Source organism: Cygnus olor, chromosome 17, assembly GCF_009769625.2.
Source record: "Cygnus olor isolate bCygOlo1 chromosome 17, bCygOlo1.pri.v2, whole genome shotgun sequence".
In the NCBI taxonomy this organism is placed as follows: domain Eukaryota; kingdom Metazoa; phylum Chordata; class Aves; order Anseriformes; family Anatidae; genus Cygnus; species Cygnus olor.
Genome location: NC_049185.1, coordinates 6,419,095 through 6,436,570, shown reverse-complemented (window position 1 = coordinate 6,436,570; position 17,476 = coordinate 6,419,095). Strand labels below are relative to the sequence as shown.

The window sequence follows — 17,476 nt, the reverse complement described above, 5'->3', positions numbered from 1 at the left end:
TCCACTTCAAAAGTGTTCTCTCTTACTATATATTTAATCATGCTACATTGAACATAAATAGCCCTACACCTAGCAAATTAAATTCTAATATTTTTCATCGGATATTTTTTTCCTAGGACTGAAATGAACATAGAGAAAAGGTTTTACCCTGCTTTGACAGGAATGAGTTCAGAAAAAAAAAATTCCTCTCCCTTAATTCAACGTGGCTCCAAAACCCTTAGGTTGTAGTTCCGTGACCAAAACAGGATTTCACTAAAAAACACTATTACCACTCCAGTTGGGCATTCCCATCGCCTACTTTGGGTGCTCAGACTGGACCACACAACTAGGACATCTTTTTAGAGGCAGCATGCACTTATATTAGTCAAAGTGGCCAAAGAAATGCAACCTCAGGATCCCGGGTAAGACTGACTGAACTCAAATACTATATTGCTATTTTATTAAGTGAAAACATTTGACCTAGATTCAATTCAATTTCTGCCTTATGGTTTTTTATTAGGCAGCCATCTGCAAAGAGCCTGGAAAACTAATAGGAAACAATGTATACAGACTTCGAGAAATTAAAGGTGGTTGACTCCAAACTAGGATTTGTATCTCAGGTAGAGTCTCCCAGTTGTGACTGCTTTGATACGTTAGATATCAACATGAAGCCACATCTACATGAAAACAAGTTTCCCATGAAAGAAAAATGAGTATAAGGAAAATGCCATATTTGCATATATTAATCAAGCATGTTTACCAGCCCACATGTAGTTTCAGACTACACATATGCAGGAAGCACTGCAAGACTGGAGTGGGGGTGGAGGGATGTTTTGCTTTATTTGCTTTTCGCCAAGATGTATCCTTTAAGAAAACTTTAGACAGTTGTGCCAGAGTCTGGCTTTTCATTTTCTCCTCAAAGCAAACAGTTCTAAAAGAGGCTCTACTGAGAGGGAACGTAGTTTTAAGATCAAACAACTAAACTAAATCCACCTACAAAATGTTGAGTTCTTGGCCTTGAAAAAATAGAAATTAACTTTTTTCCCTGAAAAAGAACAAAAAAATTGTGTTTTATCTAGGTGTCAAATCTATCGATGCACATCTAAACCTATCAAATACTATGAACTTCTATTTTAATTTACAATAATGGAAGCCAACTTTTATTAGAATTTAGTAAGAGGATGAGAAGAGGGATATAATCAAGACAGAAGGTGGCATCGACCTCTATGTAGAATAACAAACTTAGAAAGGATACACATCTTTCATTTGTTCAATAGTTGGAGCTCTGATAATATCATTTATTCCAATAATATTCTCATGCCTGAAGCGCAGTAAGATCTTAATCTCTCTCAGAGTTCTCTGGCAGTATGTCTGATGCTCAAAAGGACTGATTTTCTTTATAGCAACTCGAACTTTGTTGACGTTATCGTAGGCAGAACTAGAAGAGAATAACATTTTTAGAACAAATAGAACAAATAGTAAATTCATTCAATTCAGAAAGCAAGAGTGTGAATCCACTTGTTTTTACATTTATTTTATCAAATGAAGAGAGGCAACAATGGCAGATATCTTTTAACTTGCTGATAGTACAATATGTCTGTTCTTCAACTTATTTGGCTATCTACAAGTCACATGCTTTTCCAATCAACGCCTGCTCAGGTACCTGAGCAATGAAAGCAGCGTTCATCTTCTTTACCGCCCTGTGGAACAAACAAGTTTGAGTCTTTTCCTATATGCTGTAATCAAGAATAAATTTGCAACAAAGTCATCTTGGGTTAACCCATTCACTTTGGAGTGCAGAAAAGCTTTCAGAAATCAACTTTCAAGCATCAGAATTCCACACCCTAACTCCCGCAAGTAATTCCAATTGCCCCCACCTTTTACTCCTCCACTGAGCTACATTTCTGGCATCTCTGTGAAGAACAGACACTAATGAACCAAGGGATGGAGAATTTGCAAAAACACCTTTCCAAGTTCAAGTCCAAAGACAAGAGAGCTCCAGAAAATAAATATACTGGATATATATTCACAGGAAGCGAAAGCAAGGAGCAGTGCACTGATGTACGATGGTGACTGTGACCTGTATTAATGAACACACCCGTGGCTACATTAACAGTACCATGATTTAAGCAGCTCAGAGCAGCATTCCTAGATACACCAACAAAGGAGCCTCAGCAGTTCTGTCCAGAACGCCTACCCATTTATACAGAATATCACAGCCCGAGCCTGGGAAAGAGGCTCGGTAAAGGACACATGTTTCTAAAATGTGGACTTAAGTTATTTCCTAAAAATGTTACAAATGGATGTTCTAGGATGTTCTCTGTGGTCTTGTTTATATGAATGCCAAAGCATCTCATTACAATCATTTCTTTAATTAAATTACCATATGCTTTTAACGTATTTAGAATTTAAATGCATGTATATGATTTTTAATATACATAGGCTTCCCTTGTTCCTTTCAAATTTATTTTTATTCACTACTACATTGTTTAGAAATTAAAAAAAAATAATCAAGCCTATATTTAGACATTCCTGTTAGCCTCAACTATTTCACATGAAAATATAAACATACGAGCTAAACAGGCTTTACATTCCACAGATTTTCTACAATCAAATCCCAGAACATTCTTTGAAACCTTCTTAATTGGCCTTACTCTGTTGAGATGTCCAGGTATCTGATGATCAGGTAAAACAAAATGAAATATGAAAATCCAGTTAGATAAGGACAACTAAAAGGAATTCTGATGCCTAGTCACTTCAAGGTTCTTCTACCACAAAGCAGATTTATGGTGCAATAACACGTTTTTGAGATGGTACTACCACCACTGTATGCAAAATCACTTTACATTTCTCACTTTCATTATTAAAAACAGTAAGGATTTGTGCTGCCAGTAACTTTCTTCATCATGTAAATCACACCTATGCAGTGACATCCTTTTTGCTTGATTTTCTACAAAATCACTTTGTCCTGTCTGCATCCCTAACTCCAGTCTATACGCAAATTTTGTGCGCCTCTGGAAACAACGAACTCCAGTGCTCCAGAGGGCGCTTGTGAATTCCACACACCAAGCAAGTATTAATTATGACTGTTGTTACTACGTATGTATAGATAACACATTAGCAGTTCAGAAGTCCCAAAACAGATAATAAGAAAATGCCATAAATGGAACTCAATGTAGCCTTCAAGAGTACTTCCTCATCAATTCTTAATTTGTAAATCACCTGAGGTCTTTACAATATGCCAGCAAGGTATGTCAAAAACTGGAAGAAAAAACTAGAAATATTTCTTAAGCATGAGCAACCCATATTTGGGAAAAAATAAAAATGTAACAGATCATTTTACTGTAACAAACAAACCTCCTACCTTCTTTTTTGTATTGACTGAAGCCTATTTTTTCTCCCACAATGCAGAATCTCACTTCCTTTTAAAGCACTGGACAGCAGCAGCTATGAAGAGCAGAATGCCCAATATTCCAAAACACCCGATATTTACCAGTTGATGCTGCTGCTTAAATAAAAGCTTCCAACCCCTTGCAATACTGGATAAATGTCTAAGTTATTGCTTCTCAAGTAGAGGGTGGTTACTGAAGAAAACAGTCATCTTTCCTTGCACAGATGCAGTGAACCTGAATCTATCAATTAAACACTGAAGATTTGCTCTCTTGTAGCTTAGTTTCACTTACAGCTCTTGAAGTATTTTCTTAGCAAAAGCTTTAGGCTATTATTTAAAAAATGATGGGCAATTTTGCTTTCAGATGGTTCAACCATGAAACTCATGATTCAGTGTGGAAAAAAGTATTTGCAGTAAAGATGCAATCAATTTCCTCCCCAGTGCACATTCTGCATACAGCCATTTTTCTGTGCGTATCAAAAGATCTCACCACACTACTGTAGCTAAGCATACATCACTGTTCCCACTGCAAACACTCAGCTCAGGAGAGCAAAACCAAAGCTAGTTGAACATTAAAAGGGATTTATTTCTGTTAACTTTCTCAAACGAGATTTTTTGTAAATTGATTAAACATATGAAACATGACTCAAATTCCTGCGAGCAAGAAGCTAACCATGCATTTGCCTGTGCATAGCTATTTAAATAGCACGAATAATACAGGCACATAGGAAATTGTATTGTAAATTTAGCATTATTTCACATTCTCAGAGACACAGCCCTCAATGAAAATATGTCTTTGAGTAAACTCTGTGATCCTTTAAAAACCAGTGCACTTTCAAGGAGCCACGTGCGCTAAGACCCGGATGATACTAACACTAAAATACTCAAAAAAAAAAATTTGGCCACTAACTGTTTCAACATTTGCTGACATTTACAAGGAAGATGTGGTACCTGTCCTATATATTAGGCTGAACTTCAATAGAACTGGAGAGTCATGTTCCCTGTCACACACACATGCCACAGACATATTGTTATACAATTTCATAGGCCAAATACCTATTTTGCTACATAGGAAACACTAAACTAATAAAACTGAGTCCTCTGCAAGTCAGACTGAGCCACCTCCCAAAGCTTTTCCTGTTCCTCACAACCTGCACCTGACCTTTACCACCACCACAACCAGGAGCACCCATGACTCTCCACAGCACTGCTGCAGGAACACACTGCTCACACACCCAATCCCTTTGCAGCGCTAGGTCACGGAACAACGACTCTAAACGATGCAAATCCAAAACCCTGGTGCACTAACTCACTGCACTTACTAAACAGCTTACTTATCACTTAACATAGGATTCATCTTGCTTAGCCGTAGCTAGCATTAGAGATCTAATTTTATGACAAATAATCGCCTGAGCTCCCCCTACAGTCCGAAAAGGAGTAGCTTCACATACACATCCCATCCAAGCACATTCTAAATTTAGATTATCTGCATTCTGGAAGTGCTGTTCTAGTGTGCACAGCCTAACCTAGCTGTGTAAACATTCAGCTTCTACTGAACCTCACAAGTGTTTATATTTTAATTGAAACAGTTAAATGGCACTGCCTTCTGAAGACACGAACCTTCTGTCACCAAGACTTTCTTCCAGAGAAGATCTCTAAAGTGAAAATAACAGTCCACATACTAACAACTTTCAAAGCGCTGCTGTATAGCTTTCTGTTTATAATCCTTAACAACATATACCAGTCACTGCGCATCGGATGTCAGCAGTCCCTGGGTTATTCACATGATAGTGAACCTAGTTACCAACACTACGTATCCGAAAGGACGGGTTTATCCCCCCTGTGCTATGCAGCTTCACCAGCTGATGCAACCACAGCTGTGGATGCTATTTATCTGTAACACGATAAATTTAAATACAGATTTTGCAACTGCCCAACTCCAGCATACACAACATTATTACTATCTCAAGCTGTTGCTACTATCCTGTTGACATCCCTCAATAGCACCAGTATCTAAATACTTTTATAAGAAACCATATAAAACTCAACACAAGCCCTGGTGCTTGGTAAAAAGCATCTGGCAAATATGTAACTAAGTTTTGACTCATCTCACGCAGCTGTACAACCTGGACGACGCACACATATAAGCCAGGAAGCCATGCCACCCGGGTTGAACGCCAGCGACTTATCTCTTTACGACTCGGACTCCGGCTTCCTGCTCACAGAGCCCAGGGCGGAGCAGCCTCCAAAGACATGACCCAGGCGTGCGCGGCTGCAGCCAGGGAGCTGGCAGGGAGCGGCAAAGCAAAGGCTGAGATGAAGGGCTGACACGCAGCTCTTCTCTCGTTAGCTCCTTCTCAAGGGAGGAAAGCTTTTCACCAGGTAGCACAGGCCAAGTGCCAAAGCCGAGCTCCTTGCACCCACAATGGCTGCTGAGTATCCTCCCAGCCATTTCTATTCTTCACGTGCCTCGTTTCGGGACAGTGCTGGAACAAGTGAGAGCATGCTGCAGCTGCCGGGAGGAAAGCAGCCAGCTCCTGGCAATAGCTGCATCCCACAGAGGTCTGTTTCTTCAACACAAGCATTGAAAAACAACTGCCTACTCTGTCAGCTCCCTCCATCCTCATTACACATCCCTGCCATGCTGCCCGAAGGCTTACCCCATCCAGGGTTATTCCTCCAGCACTTCCAGGATTGTTCACCTATGGCTGTTCTGCAGGCTGCTCTCAGCATATGTGTACGTACGCAGAAACGACGCACACAATGCTACCGGCAAACGTCCTAATTACAGCCCTAAATAAAAGGCCGATTTGAAGTTTAAAAAGGATGTTTTATCAGTTGCTTCATGTTGCTGTGGAAACAAGATTCCAAGGGCATGCCCAGGGATAAGAACTGTTCTGAAATACTGAATTTTGTAGCTTGCAGCTAGGAGAGGGAAGGAAAAAAAATAATTCCCAAACAAACTGCTCTGTGAAGATCTTCAGTCTTCTCATTCGGTCTACATTTAGCTCAATCGCAGATATTTCCACAACATGCTGACATTTATCAAGTTACAATGCAAATAGCTTAAACTTATTTTTAAGACTGCTGTAAGAAAAATAACACCATATTGTGATGTAGTGAACCAACAGTACCGTAACAGGCTGCTCACCACGATTCCTAGGGGCAAGGGAAGGCAGCGTTATGAGGTGTAGATTTCTGGAGGGGGCTGCCTGGTTGGGTGCTCTGTGCTTGTTTTTTGTTGTAAACAATCAGATTCTTCAGAATAATTAGTTCCTCATTTCAGATGAAAAAAATATATGGAGCAGCCACAGTACATTATTCTTTATCCAAAAGCAAAGACTAGAAACAGGATAAAAGCAGCCAAGTTTCAGGACATCCAGGCATGTGTCATTTTTATAACACTGAATACACTTCTTGTCCCCCAATTGTAAACACCTAGGGTTAAATAGAAGTCTTTGACACTTTGTTCCACTTATTCATAATATTTTTGAAAATAAATAAGCATGTTATTCATTAAAACGTTTTTTTAGTACTACCTTACAGAATCAGCACTTGCTTTTAGAAGAAACATGCACATTTACATCAAGGTGTATTTGCCTTCTTTCAATGCACCTCAGTCTATGAAAAAACAACCAAGTTATCCTCAGAATTTTCATTTTAGTTATTGGCTTTTTCTAAAAGATTATCTTAGTAATGCAACATTTCCCAGGCTTCTCAGTTGTGAATTCAAGTAGTATAATTATTTCATATTACATAAAAAATGGGTGATACTCAGTGGTAAATCCAGGATTCACAGCTGTTTCAGCAGATTCTGTCCCCACATCTTAAGAATTCCCACCAATTCTCACAAGAAATATGGACAGTGATGTATCTTGAATGTTTAAAGGAACAGTAAAAATAAAAAGTCTCATTATCAGAATGAACAACTTTAATTTTGAGAAGAGTCATTATCCCTCTCCTATGAGGGTGGGAGGAGAGAGTACTCTTTCCTTCTGCAGCACGCATCAGTCTGATGAACTACAGAAACAAGGGTATCTTAGCATACTTCTACCTGGTTCCATTAAAGATTTTGTTTGACAGACTCTTAATTCCTATCATGGAGGAAATTTAACAGATCCATGAAAATGGAAAACTACTTAAATATCAAATTCTTGGGGAAAAAAAATCCCAGCCTTGACACTCTAGCCGCTTTTCAAACTACAAAAAGATTATACAACTTTAAGAACGCATGCATCTCATACTTTCTCATCCTATACAGAGGGGAAAAAAAGTCAAATATGCTGGAATTCAGCACTTCTGAATTATCTGTTAGTATGCTACAGGCACTCCCCATTGATTATTAAAAAACAGCTGTACCTATCTTCTCAATCTTTGTGAAACTCCCCTAAGCACTAGCAGCCTATAAGGACAGAAGATGCCAAAAACTTGAATTCAAAACTGAGATACTTCAGAGTAAGTTTGGGTACAAGAATTATACACTGAATTGCCATAAGTTTGAGTGTTTAAGAATGGACCTTTTCCCACCCCTCATACCACTATGAAATACACAGACAAAGTTTTCAAGAGTAAGCCCGAAGAAACGTACAGTGGGTCCATCTAAATGTAGATATACAATTACCTGATTGCTGAGTTCTCCACCATTTATAGTGTCGGAAAATTACCTCAAGTTATAAATTACAGGATGACCTCACATTTATCTTAAGTCGTCTTTTTGTCAAGGAGAGAAAAGCCAAAGAACACGCACTGCTGTAGCATACAGCTGTCAGCAGGCACTGGAAGTCACCGTCTATTTCTCCCCATTTTCTCACATCTCACGGTACAAAACAAGGCAGAACAGGAAGACTGTACAACAAGAGAACATTAGAAGAACTATTTAGTAAATGTGACCCAATTTCCAGCAGCATTAGCTCAGCCTTACCTGAACATTCCTAATGCCATGCTACTAGAAAACTTTTATTTAACATCTTTTGATTTGTCTGTATTCTAGTGCCACTGGATAAATTATTGGTTTGGGGCTAAGAAAATACAAATCTAGGTCTTTTAGCATGAGTCCTTTGCAACGCAACGTCATACTTCATAAACTCCTCATGAATTGACCCATGTTCTTACCCCCGTTTTGCCCGTTGTTCATCACAAAATGGCCAAGTTTAATTTTTATGTTTTATAATAAAGGATGACCTAAACAAGCTACTTTAACTCATATTTATTATAACATTGACTGCTTTTGTCTTCTCCAAAGGGGGAGAAGAATCTCATTTCTAAGAGTGTCCTTTATTTCAGCACAAGTGCGTAGCGAGATGTGCCCACAATCAATACAGACTGCTCTGTCATGTTTTTTGTTAACCACCGCAGCTGGCTGGATTACAACATAACTGCATTACCTTCAGCTTTTCCACCTACTTTTTCAGTCATCTTTCCTACATCCTTCAGTATCAACCCTAGCATTAGAGGTTCCTGGCACAATTATGCCAACTACCCCCACCCTTCCCCATGACAGAAGTGAATAATTACACTTGAGAGGTTTTACTCTGACGGTTTCTGACCTAGGACAGGTTATCGCCCTTCACCTCACAAATTCCTAAGGCACTTCTGTAACCTCCTGGAAGAGATTTGTTTTCATTCATCTATTCAAATAATTCCATTAAGCTAAAAAGGCACAAATTTATTTTTCAGAATTTGTAAAGTAAAACCTGACAGAACCTTTCAAAGCATTATAATTTAAAACTATTTACTATGCACATAATAATGACTTGATAGTTTAATTCCTTATTTCACTCCTAGGATTTTGAAAACAAGTATCTAGTCCTGCAAAATGGAGTCTGTTCAATAAATTACTTTTGCCAGAAGCTCAGTCAATTCGTAAGCCCAGGTGTGGCAGACCAGATGATCTGTGTTTTGTTACCACCTATTAAGCTAGAAGAGCAGCAATTCCAGAACTACACCTTAACATTAGCGTTAGAAAAATATTAGCTGTATTTCACCCAACATTTTGTCTGTACTGTTTCATTAAAGCAGTCATTTAACTTCATGGTGTTCTGATGAATCTTAGTTGCTCCAGGAAACCCATCACTTCTTCTCATGGGAATCAGTTCTGGGTAAAACTGTTAGAGCTCGACAGCATCTCAGACAACCTAAAGGCAAAGGGAATTAAAAGGAGCCACTGTGGCTCACTCTTCTCTTTGTGCCTGACAATCCTGCCCCTTTCTTGCTGTTTCTTTGTGCCAAATCAGAGACCTGAAGCACCTCAAAGCCAAGCAGCTTAACAATAGGAAGATCAAAGCAGTCCTTTACCAGTGTATTCCTGTTCCCTTCCTGTGCCAGCACTAGCACTCACGTGGCTTTGCATTTGTCACATCAACTCGCTGTTTTTTTTTTTGTGTGTGTGTGTGTGTGTGTGTTGTTGTTGCTGTTTTTAAAGTAACTTTTCAGCCAAATCAGGTTTTGAACACTGCTCACAGCAGCTGCGCAAGCACCAGCACAAGGGAGGAGGAAGGAATTCCATGACCTGAGGCAGGGCAGGAAAGGCTGCCCCTTCAGAAGCAGCACAACCGTAGATCAGCGTAAGTCAATCATGGAAACCACAGCTTCAGCTTCTAGCCAGGGCTGTCATAAAAACCCAGCCTCCACACGCCAGCCAGTGAGGTGCCGACTTCCTCATCCGTGCTTACAGCTTCACGGAGATGCAGCAAAAAGCAGCCACGGAGAGAAGACAGGTCAGTTACATAACAGGGCCAGAGCCTCCAGAACAACAACAACAAAGCCAGTGCAGAGCAGGCACTATAAATATTTGCAGAAAATATTTCCCCTCCTTCCTAGAGAGGAGGAGGGCACTACCAAGCAGCTGGGAGTGGTGATAGTAGCAACAAATTCCCCAACCGCATTTACTCTTTCACCTAACCAGGTTCTAATTTGACTTATATCCCAAATACTCTCCCTAAAATCAGCTTGAGGAGAAGGAAAAAGATGCAAGATTCACACAATTACTTTATTTTTCAGAAATATTATTTGATTCCACATATTATAAAATTTCAGAAGGGAATTCACAGTACTTCACCCCAGAAAGAAGCAACAAGAAAAATATGTATTTAAAAAAAAAAAATATCACTCAAAATCATCTGTGCATACCTAGAAGCACAGGTTTTCCTAAACCCATAGAAATGAAAGTATCACAAAGCACTAAATAAAGTAAGCTTGTGTTTGCTGTCCTGCCATGGTTAGTTCAGTCTCCATTTGCAAAACAAAACACAAAACCACTAGCACTGAGTGTGCATGTCACTACTACCAGAAATTACTTTCCTTCACACCTTACTGTGCATTTTTTTGCATGTTTTTTTCCCCATCTTTTTAAAAAGACATGCGGGCTGTAAACCCTTACCCCTCAAACATATTGTTTTGTTTTGTTCAGCGTATCTGCACGAAGATGTCTTGGATACTGTAAGTAAAACCAAGGTATTTCACAATCACGAAACACTCAGAAAAAATCCAACGTAAAGGTCAGTCTGAATGTCACTTGGGGTACTTTGCACCATCCGAAAACCAACAACATTGGCCAATTCGGGACTGAAGCAGTTTGGGGAGTACTGATCCGCGGTGCTCGGACAGCTTCCCGTTTTACTCAGCCCACACTGGCGATATTTGGCAGAGGAACCACCCGCCCTCCAAACAAACAAGAAGGTACTGCAGTGACAGCTGCTGATTTTAAGGAAAACTGCAAAATGAAGTAATTACATATTATAAACTGTGAGCCTAATTGCAAGTCGTTGGTAGTTAAAACATACCCACAACAGAGACGAACACTTTCTACCGTGTAACAAAAACTCTTATTTACATTCTAATCACCTCTGAGTACTTCACCCTTATGAAAATTCGGTTAAAATACAAAAGAATAGCTTCCAAGAGATGCGACTTTTCCCGTAACAGAACTTGGGTTATTCTGAGTTTAGGCACTGCTAGGCAAGACAAGCATACAGCTGTGCTAAGAACCGGACTGTCAGGGACATTCTGCGCAAACCCAGCAGCATGTTCCTGCTGCAGCCTTCCTGCCAGCCCCACGGAGACGCAGAGGGTGGGTTTAGGTTAGATACAAGGAAGAAATTGTTCGCTCTGAGAGTGGTGAGGCTCTGCAACTGGCTCCCCAGAGAAGCTGTGGCTGCCCCATCCCTGAAGAGCCCAAGGCCAGGCTGGACGGGCCTTTGGGACACCTGGTGTGGTGGGAGGTGTCCTGCCCATGGCAGGGGGCTGGGGAAGGTGGGCATTAAGGTCCCTTCCTGCCCAAACCATGCAGTGATTCCAAAATTAGCTCCCTCCTGAAAAGGGGATTTGTTCGGAAGCAAAAAACTCTAATAACTGACCTAACAATGAAGGGAATCTAGCTTTTACACAGACGAATCACCCGAAACAAACTACACGTTGCTCCATTTCACAAACACTGTTAATTTCATTTTGCAACATATTAAAAAAAAAAAGAAAGGTAATTCTAAAATACACTGGTGCCACCACATGCTGCATTTGAGCAATGTGGAAAATCAAAACTTAAGTATCATTAAAATCAGTTAATTTTTTTTCAGATGTTATTTGAAGAATTCCTAAAATACTTCACTTTAAGTGCAAGTAAAAGTGTTTTCTTGCAAGACAACATCCAGCTTCATCCACTAGTAGTGTGTGCTTTCAGCTCAGCACAAGGCTAACCACGCACGGAGCTGCTCCAGGGCAGGCAGCCATCGGGTCAAGGATCGCGGTCGCTGCTGAGGCCACATCTGCAATACTGCATCACGTTTCGCTCTCCCCCAGTACTGGAGCAAGTCCAGCAGAAAACCAATAGGATGCAAAGGGGCTGAAGGACACGACATACAAGAAAAAATGAGGAAATTGGGTTTAAAAAAAAAAAGGAGGGAGGGGAAGGTGGCGGGCTGTCTTAAGCTACACAAAGGGATATTGCAGAGAAAAACTGATCCAGACTCTTCTCAGAGGTTAGAAAGTAAGAAGGACAGACACCAATAGTCACAAGGTGCATCAAGGGAAATTCTCACATTTATAAGCGCAAACGTTTCACCAGGCAGTTGGTTAAACACAAGGAGTTGCCCAGAGAACTTGTGGAATTCCCATCCCTGGAGATTTTGGAAACACTGAGCGGACAGCTTGAGCTGCTTGATCTTATTCTGAAGTCGGCCCTGCTCTAAGCAGGAGGTTGAACTAAATGACCTCAAGAAGTCCCGTCCAACCTGCACTATTCTGTGAACAATTCCACAGCAAGATGCCAAAATATTATTAAATATCAAATTGATCAGTTAATTTCCTTTCTAGATCACTGCTGAAAGCTATGACAAAGCATCATTTTTTAAAAAAATCACTTTGTTGGCCAAGTACTGGTTTCCAGCTGGGGCTGAGCTGCACACCTCGACTGGCAGCACCAGCCCTTCCTCCAGGCCGCCACCTTGCTGTCCTGCAGGGACATGTTTCTGTCCACGAGAGCTACCAACGGATCCATCCATGAAACCAGGGCATCTGGCACGGCTCTTCTCACGTGTGACCTCCTGACCTGGTCTCTTCCTCAGCAGAGCAGCATGTAGTATTTCTTAGCTCTAGCAAAATACCAGTGTTTAAGAAACATGAAGAACCTTTCCATCTTTAAGACCTCTACCATCTGTCAGACTCGATGGAAGGCAGGCAGCAGGTTTAAGAGCCGTATGTAGGGGTGCAGGAGACAGACTGACGCAACCACATGCAGTTACTGTGAACACATAAGCCGTATTTCCTTAATACATCGTGCTAAAAAACCCACAAGTTATCTGTTTCTGTGGGCTGAACCACGCCACGTTAAGAAAACATGAATTCATTTATGAAATGCAAGCGTCCCTGAGCTGCACTCTCCAACTCTCAGGCCAGTATCCCATTACTTTGGGCAGAGAGGAGAAGTTGCAACCTCTCACCATAAACCTTCCAGACAGCCCTGATAGGAGCAGAGAACAAGCAGCTGCTGCCCCGGCCCCGCTGCCTGCCTGTGGTGCCACTGGGGTGAGCAAGGAGAGCAGCTCCAATGCTCCTTCTTGTCTCCGGGTTAAGCCAGCGCTGGAGGCTGGGGTGACTGAAGGGAAATGCTTACCTGCCTTCTCCCCAGAGGGAACAAGCTGATAACCAGCCACCAATTACATTCCCTAATTCTCTACTCTGATCCTTGCACTAACGAGGATGAATTATGGTTGGCGGACTTGTATCAGCTCTGTCTGCCTTATCACGCAGACCAGAATGCGCTAATTAACAGGTATCGACACCTACGTGCAACCTGCGCTCCCTAGAAGTGCTTATAAACAAGACACAAAGCCATCCTCACTCCATCATTACAGTGTACCCTCTCCAGATCAAAGGACTAATACACAAAAAAAATTTCAGGCTGCCCCTTGCCACTAAGCGGTCGCCCCCAAATCACCAATCTGCCCCTCACAGAGGGATGGCATATGCTACCTTTTTGTCTGATCTGGACAGTCTTGAAAGAAAATATTAAACATCTCACAACACAATAAAATTCAGGTTGATTTGAACTTCAAGATCATTTTCTTCCAACTGCATTCACCTTTATTATTTATATGCAGGATTTGCAGCAGTGATAACACTTTGCGTTCACATAAGCCTGATAACAAAAAGGGCTTCAAAAAACCAGAACATAAAACAGAACATCCTTATCATATTCCCATTAACCATTTCTTTCCAGAAGTGACTTGTTGTAAACCGTCAAGTGTTCGTCTTGCCAAGTTACCACCAGCCAAACGGATGAAGAACAATACACACTGGAAATACAAGGCTCAATACAATCCCATTTTTATCACTGTTTCAGCGTGTTTAAAATACAGCCTGCTAACAGGCCTCCTTGAAAAAAATGGGGAGGAAGAAGCAGCTTCAGAAACCTTTCACAGTTTGTGTTTGAGTTCTGAAACTTTCAGTCTGAAAGTCATTTCTAGCTGACTCTCAGGTCGATAATCCCCTACCACTGGAAGAAAGGGAACGTCACAAGAACTTCACACCTAAACCCCTGAAAACAACTCTTAAGCAAAAGAAAAGAAGAAGAAAAAAAATAAATACATTTGCATGTATGCGGATAAATTAATTTAGAGCAACAAACATAACAGTATGACTAAATAATTGCTCAAAGAATGTCCTGCAGTCCTAGAAAGTGCTGAGGATTTCAGCTGAGGCTTGGTTTGCACTGTGCTCATTCCCTAGTCCCACATGCAAAAACACTGAAAGCAAAAAGAAACAGTTCAGAAAGGGATGCTCGCATGGATATGCACATAACCACTTCACCCCCAGCAGCAAAAGTGCTGAGTAAGATGCAAGCCTCCACCAAAGGATGAACATTTTTGGCAGAGTTTAACTGGAGGACATTAAAGTGGGGGGTTGCCTGATAATATGCTGTTCTGCTGACAAACTGCAACCACAGCACAACAGTAAATGCATTGCTCTGTTAAGGTTTTTTATTTATTTTTTAACTGCAAACCCAATTAGGTTAAAAATGACTGCAATGGAGAAAATGGAGAGAAATCCTTGAACGCCTTTAAGGGTTTTCAAATCCAGATGAGAGAACGTTCACGTGAAGTGTATTCAGTCAACATTTCCCTCTGTTTCCTGTGCTGTTATTTTAGGTTTTGATCAGTATTTGTCAAACATTATTCAGTGCTGCAAAATCAAAATGGAAGGCTGACTGTAACAGCAGTATCCTAAGAATACTTCATTTGCCCTTTTTTGCAGTAATACAATTAAAGTATTTTTATTTTGTTATAAACTCCCTAATTCAATAATGCAGAAATATGCACGTTAGGAAAAACAAGGAAGAGAGTGAAGGATTTTAAGAGTTAAGTCACTTGTTTTCCACCTTGTGCCTTACAGCACAATGCACTTGTAAGTAACGAGCATCTCCCCAGTCACACACATTAGCTGAAGCTCTAAAAGAAAGCCATTAAGGCCTGCTTTGCTGTCCTTCGTTTAAGTGTACAGATTTAAATGGATTTTACACTAGCGGGAAATGTCTCCACCTGCACCCTGACAGCTTGCCCTCTACCACCCCCCACCCCAAAGGGAGACGCTTCTGCAGATGCTCACTGCATTAGCAATCAAAGCAAGGTAAGAAGCAGGCAGCATTAATCTGCACAAGCTATACCCCGCTGATCTGTAAGTAAAGCTACTTAATCATAGTAGCTTGTGTGCTATGCACTACAGCACATTACAGTTGCTATGGCATTTAGCTAGAACATGTGCATCCAACACTTTCCTTATCGAGTACACAGCATAAACTGAGACTTTGTTCCCTGTCATTTCACACCCAAGGCAGAAGATCAATAATCAAGAGCACAGCACATCAAATTTTGTATTTCCAATTAGTATCTCTAGAGGAGAAAATGCAGGAACCAAATACATATTTCAACCACGCTGGAAATTTGTATTTTTAAACAACTACATGCAATGTCCAAAGCAGACACGATTTATTACAGTAAGTTTTTAACTTGCAGATAACCTTCTGCAGTTTGGGGAAAAAAACAGTTTCAGTACCAGAACTGAGCAACATATGATTTGGAGGGGAAGAAAGTGACCCCATTTTCCCTGGATCTGCTCACCAGCATAGTGATGCCAAAAAAGGGCATCCACCGCCGTCGTGCTGCTTCTTGCAATCTGTGATCGGTGGTGAAATACTTCAGCTTTCACATGATGCCTGTGTTACCGCTTTCTAACACCCCGTTGATACGAACGGGACGGTGCACAGCACGCATATCGAAAGCTCCCGTGTACTTTCCTAGATCAGACTGCAAGTGTAAACCAGTGCAGTTAGCACCGAAGTTATCTGCGCTGGCTTAGCTGTGCTAGCTTGGGTGATAAAGGACACAATAACAACATTTGTACCACAAGCTTCAACAATGCAAGTTTTGGACTGGACATGTTGTTGTGACTTCTAACGCTAAACCAATAATAAGTTTATTTTTACCCCATAAACAGCATTTTTGATTAACACCTTGGAGGTTGTTCCCACAACAGAAAAGTGAAGGCCACAACTCAGAACTTTCTAACAGAGGCTTATCTCTCAGCTAAGCTCGGGCCTAGATGAAAGCTTCCATTCTGAAAGGCAGGATGACTTCATCTCAATAGTCCATCACAATTCAGTGACTATATACAAAAACCTATAGCTATAAAAATCTGCAACATATAGCTGAAGGCTGTGAAGAGCCTTTGTTAAGAAATGTACTGGTTTACAAAAGATTAAACATCAGAGAGAGAAATTAATGCTGATACAGCTTTCATAAAGTCATGGCCCATAAACCTCATTTAGCACCTCAAAAAATGTGCCGAAAAAACAGCAGCAGTGTTAGAACAAAGTTGGTAGAGCAACATCAGAAAAAGTTTTCCATCTGAATCCCTTCAGTTATTGCAGATATAAGTTTCTTTAACTACTGAGGAGGACGGAATGAGAAACCCTAGGCGAGGTCACTGCGCACACCAGGCATCACCCAGTCACTAGATACGCTATCTCGCAGCAGCATCTCAGCTCACCCCAGCGCATCTAGGCTACTAAAAAAAAAAAAAAAAAAAAGCCACCACCATCTCACTACGTTCTTTAGAATTTGGCAGCTCATCCATTTAGCTCCCTAAGGCTGATGTTAACCGAAGCAAACGCCCGGTTGCTTGTTAGCGGGACTCAGCACAAGTCCTGGTGATATAAAATACCCAAGAGGGGCCGAGGAGCGGTTCCACCTGCCCGCGGGTGCCCGCACACAACGCCCGGGCAGGCCGGGCGGAGCACTCCCTGCGAGGCGCCGGGCAGGGACAGCACGCCCAGACCCCTTTTTTTTGGGGGGGACCAGGCCGCCGGGCAACCCCAGGAAGGGCACAAGGCGAGGTGCGGGACCCCAGCAGCACCCTCCGGCCCGCCCAGCCCCGCGCCCTCCCTCACGGCCGCGGTCCCCTCACGGAACCGGGAACCGAAGCGCGGGGCCGGGCCCGGCCGCGCTCAGGCGGGCGGGGAGCGGGAGGAGGCGGCGGGGCGATGCCGGGGGGGCCGGGCAGGGCTGCGGGGCTGCCCCGGGGCCGCTCCCCGCGGCCAGGGCGGGCCGTAAGGGAAGG

The 17,476-nt window shown here is 41.7% G+C and overlaps 1 protein-coding gene and 1 long non-coding RNA gene across 4 annotated transcripts in view; one reads left to right on the top strand and one right to left on the bottom strand.

The window, feature by feature from the left end:
* LOC121079842 overlaps window positions 1-17,389 on the top strand; it is a 54,378-nt gene extending 36,989 nt beyond the window's left edge. For both annotated transcript variants that reach the window (XR_005825189.1, XR_005825190.1), the window contains one exon: window positions 3,391-17,389. This is a non-coding gene — a long non-coding RNA (uncharacterized LOC121079842). The remainder of the gene's footprint in view (window positions 1-3,390) is intronic.
* Window positions 1-17,476, bottom strand: part of MAPK1 (mitogen-activated protein kinase 1) — a 35,646-nt gene that overhangs the window by 17,647 nt on the left and 523 nt on the right. For both annotated transcript variants that reach the window (XM_040577590.1, XM_040577591.1), the window contains one exon: window positions 1,235-1,417. In XM_040577590.1, the coding sequence (XP_040433524.1) occupies window positions 1,235-1,417 (183 nt within the window). The remainder of the gene's footprint in view (window positions 1-1,234; window positions 1,418-17,476) is intronic.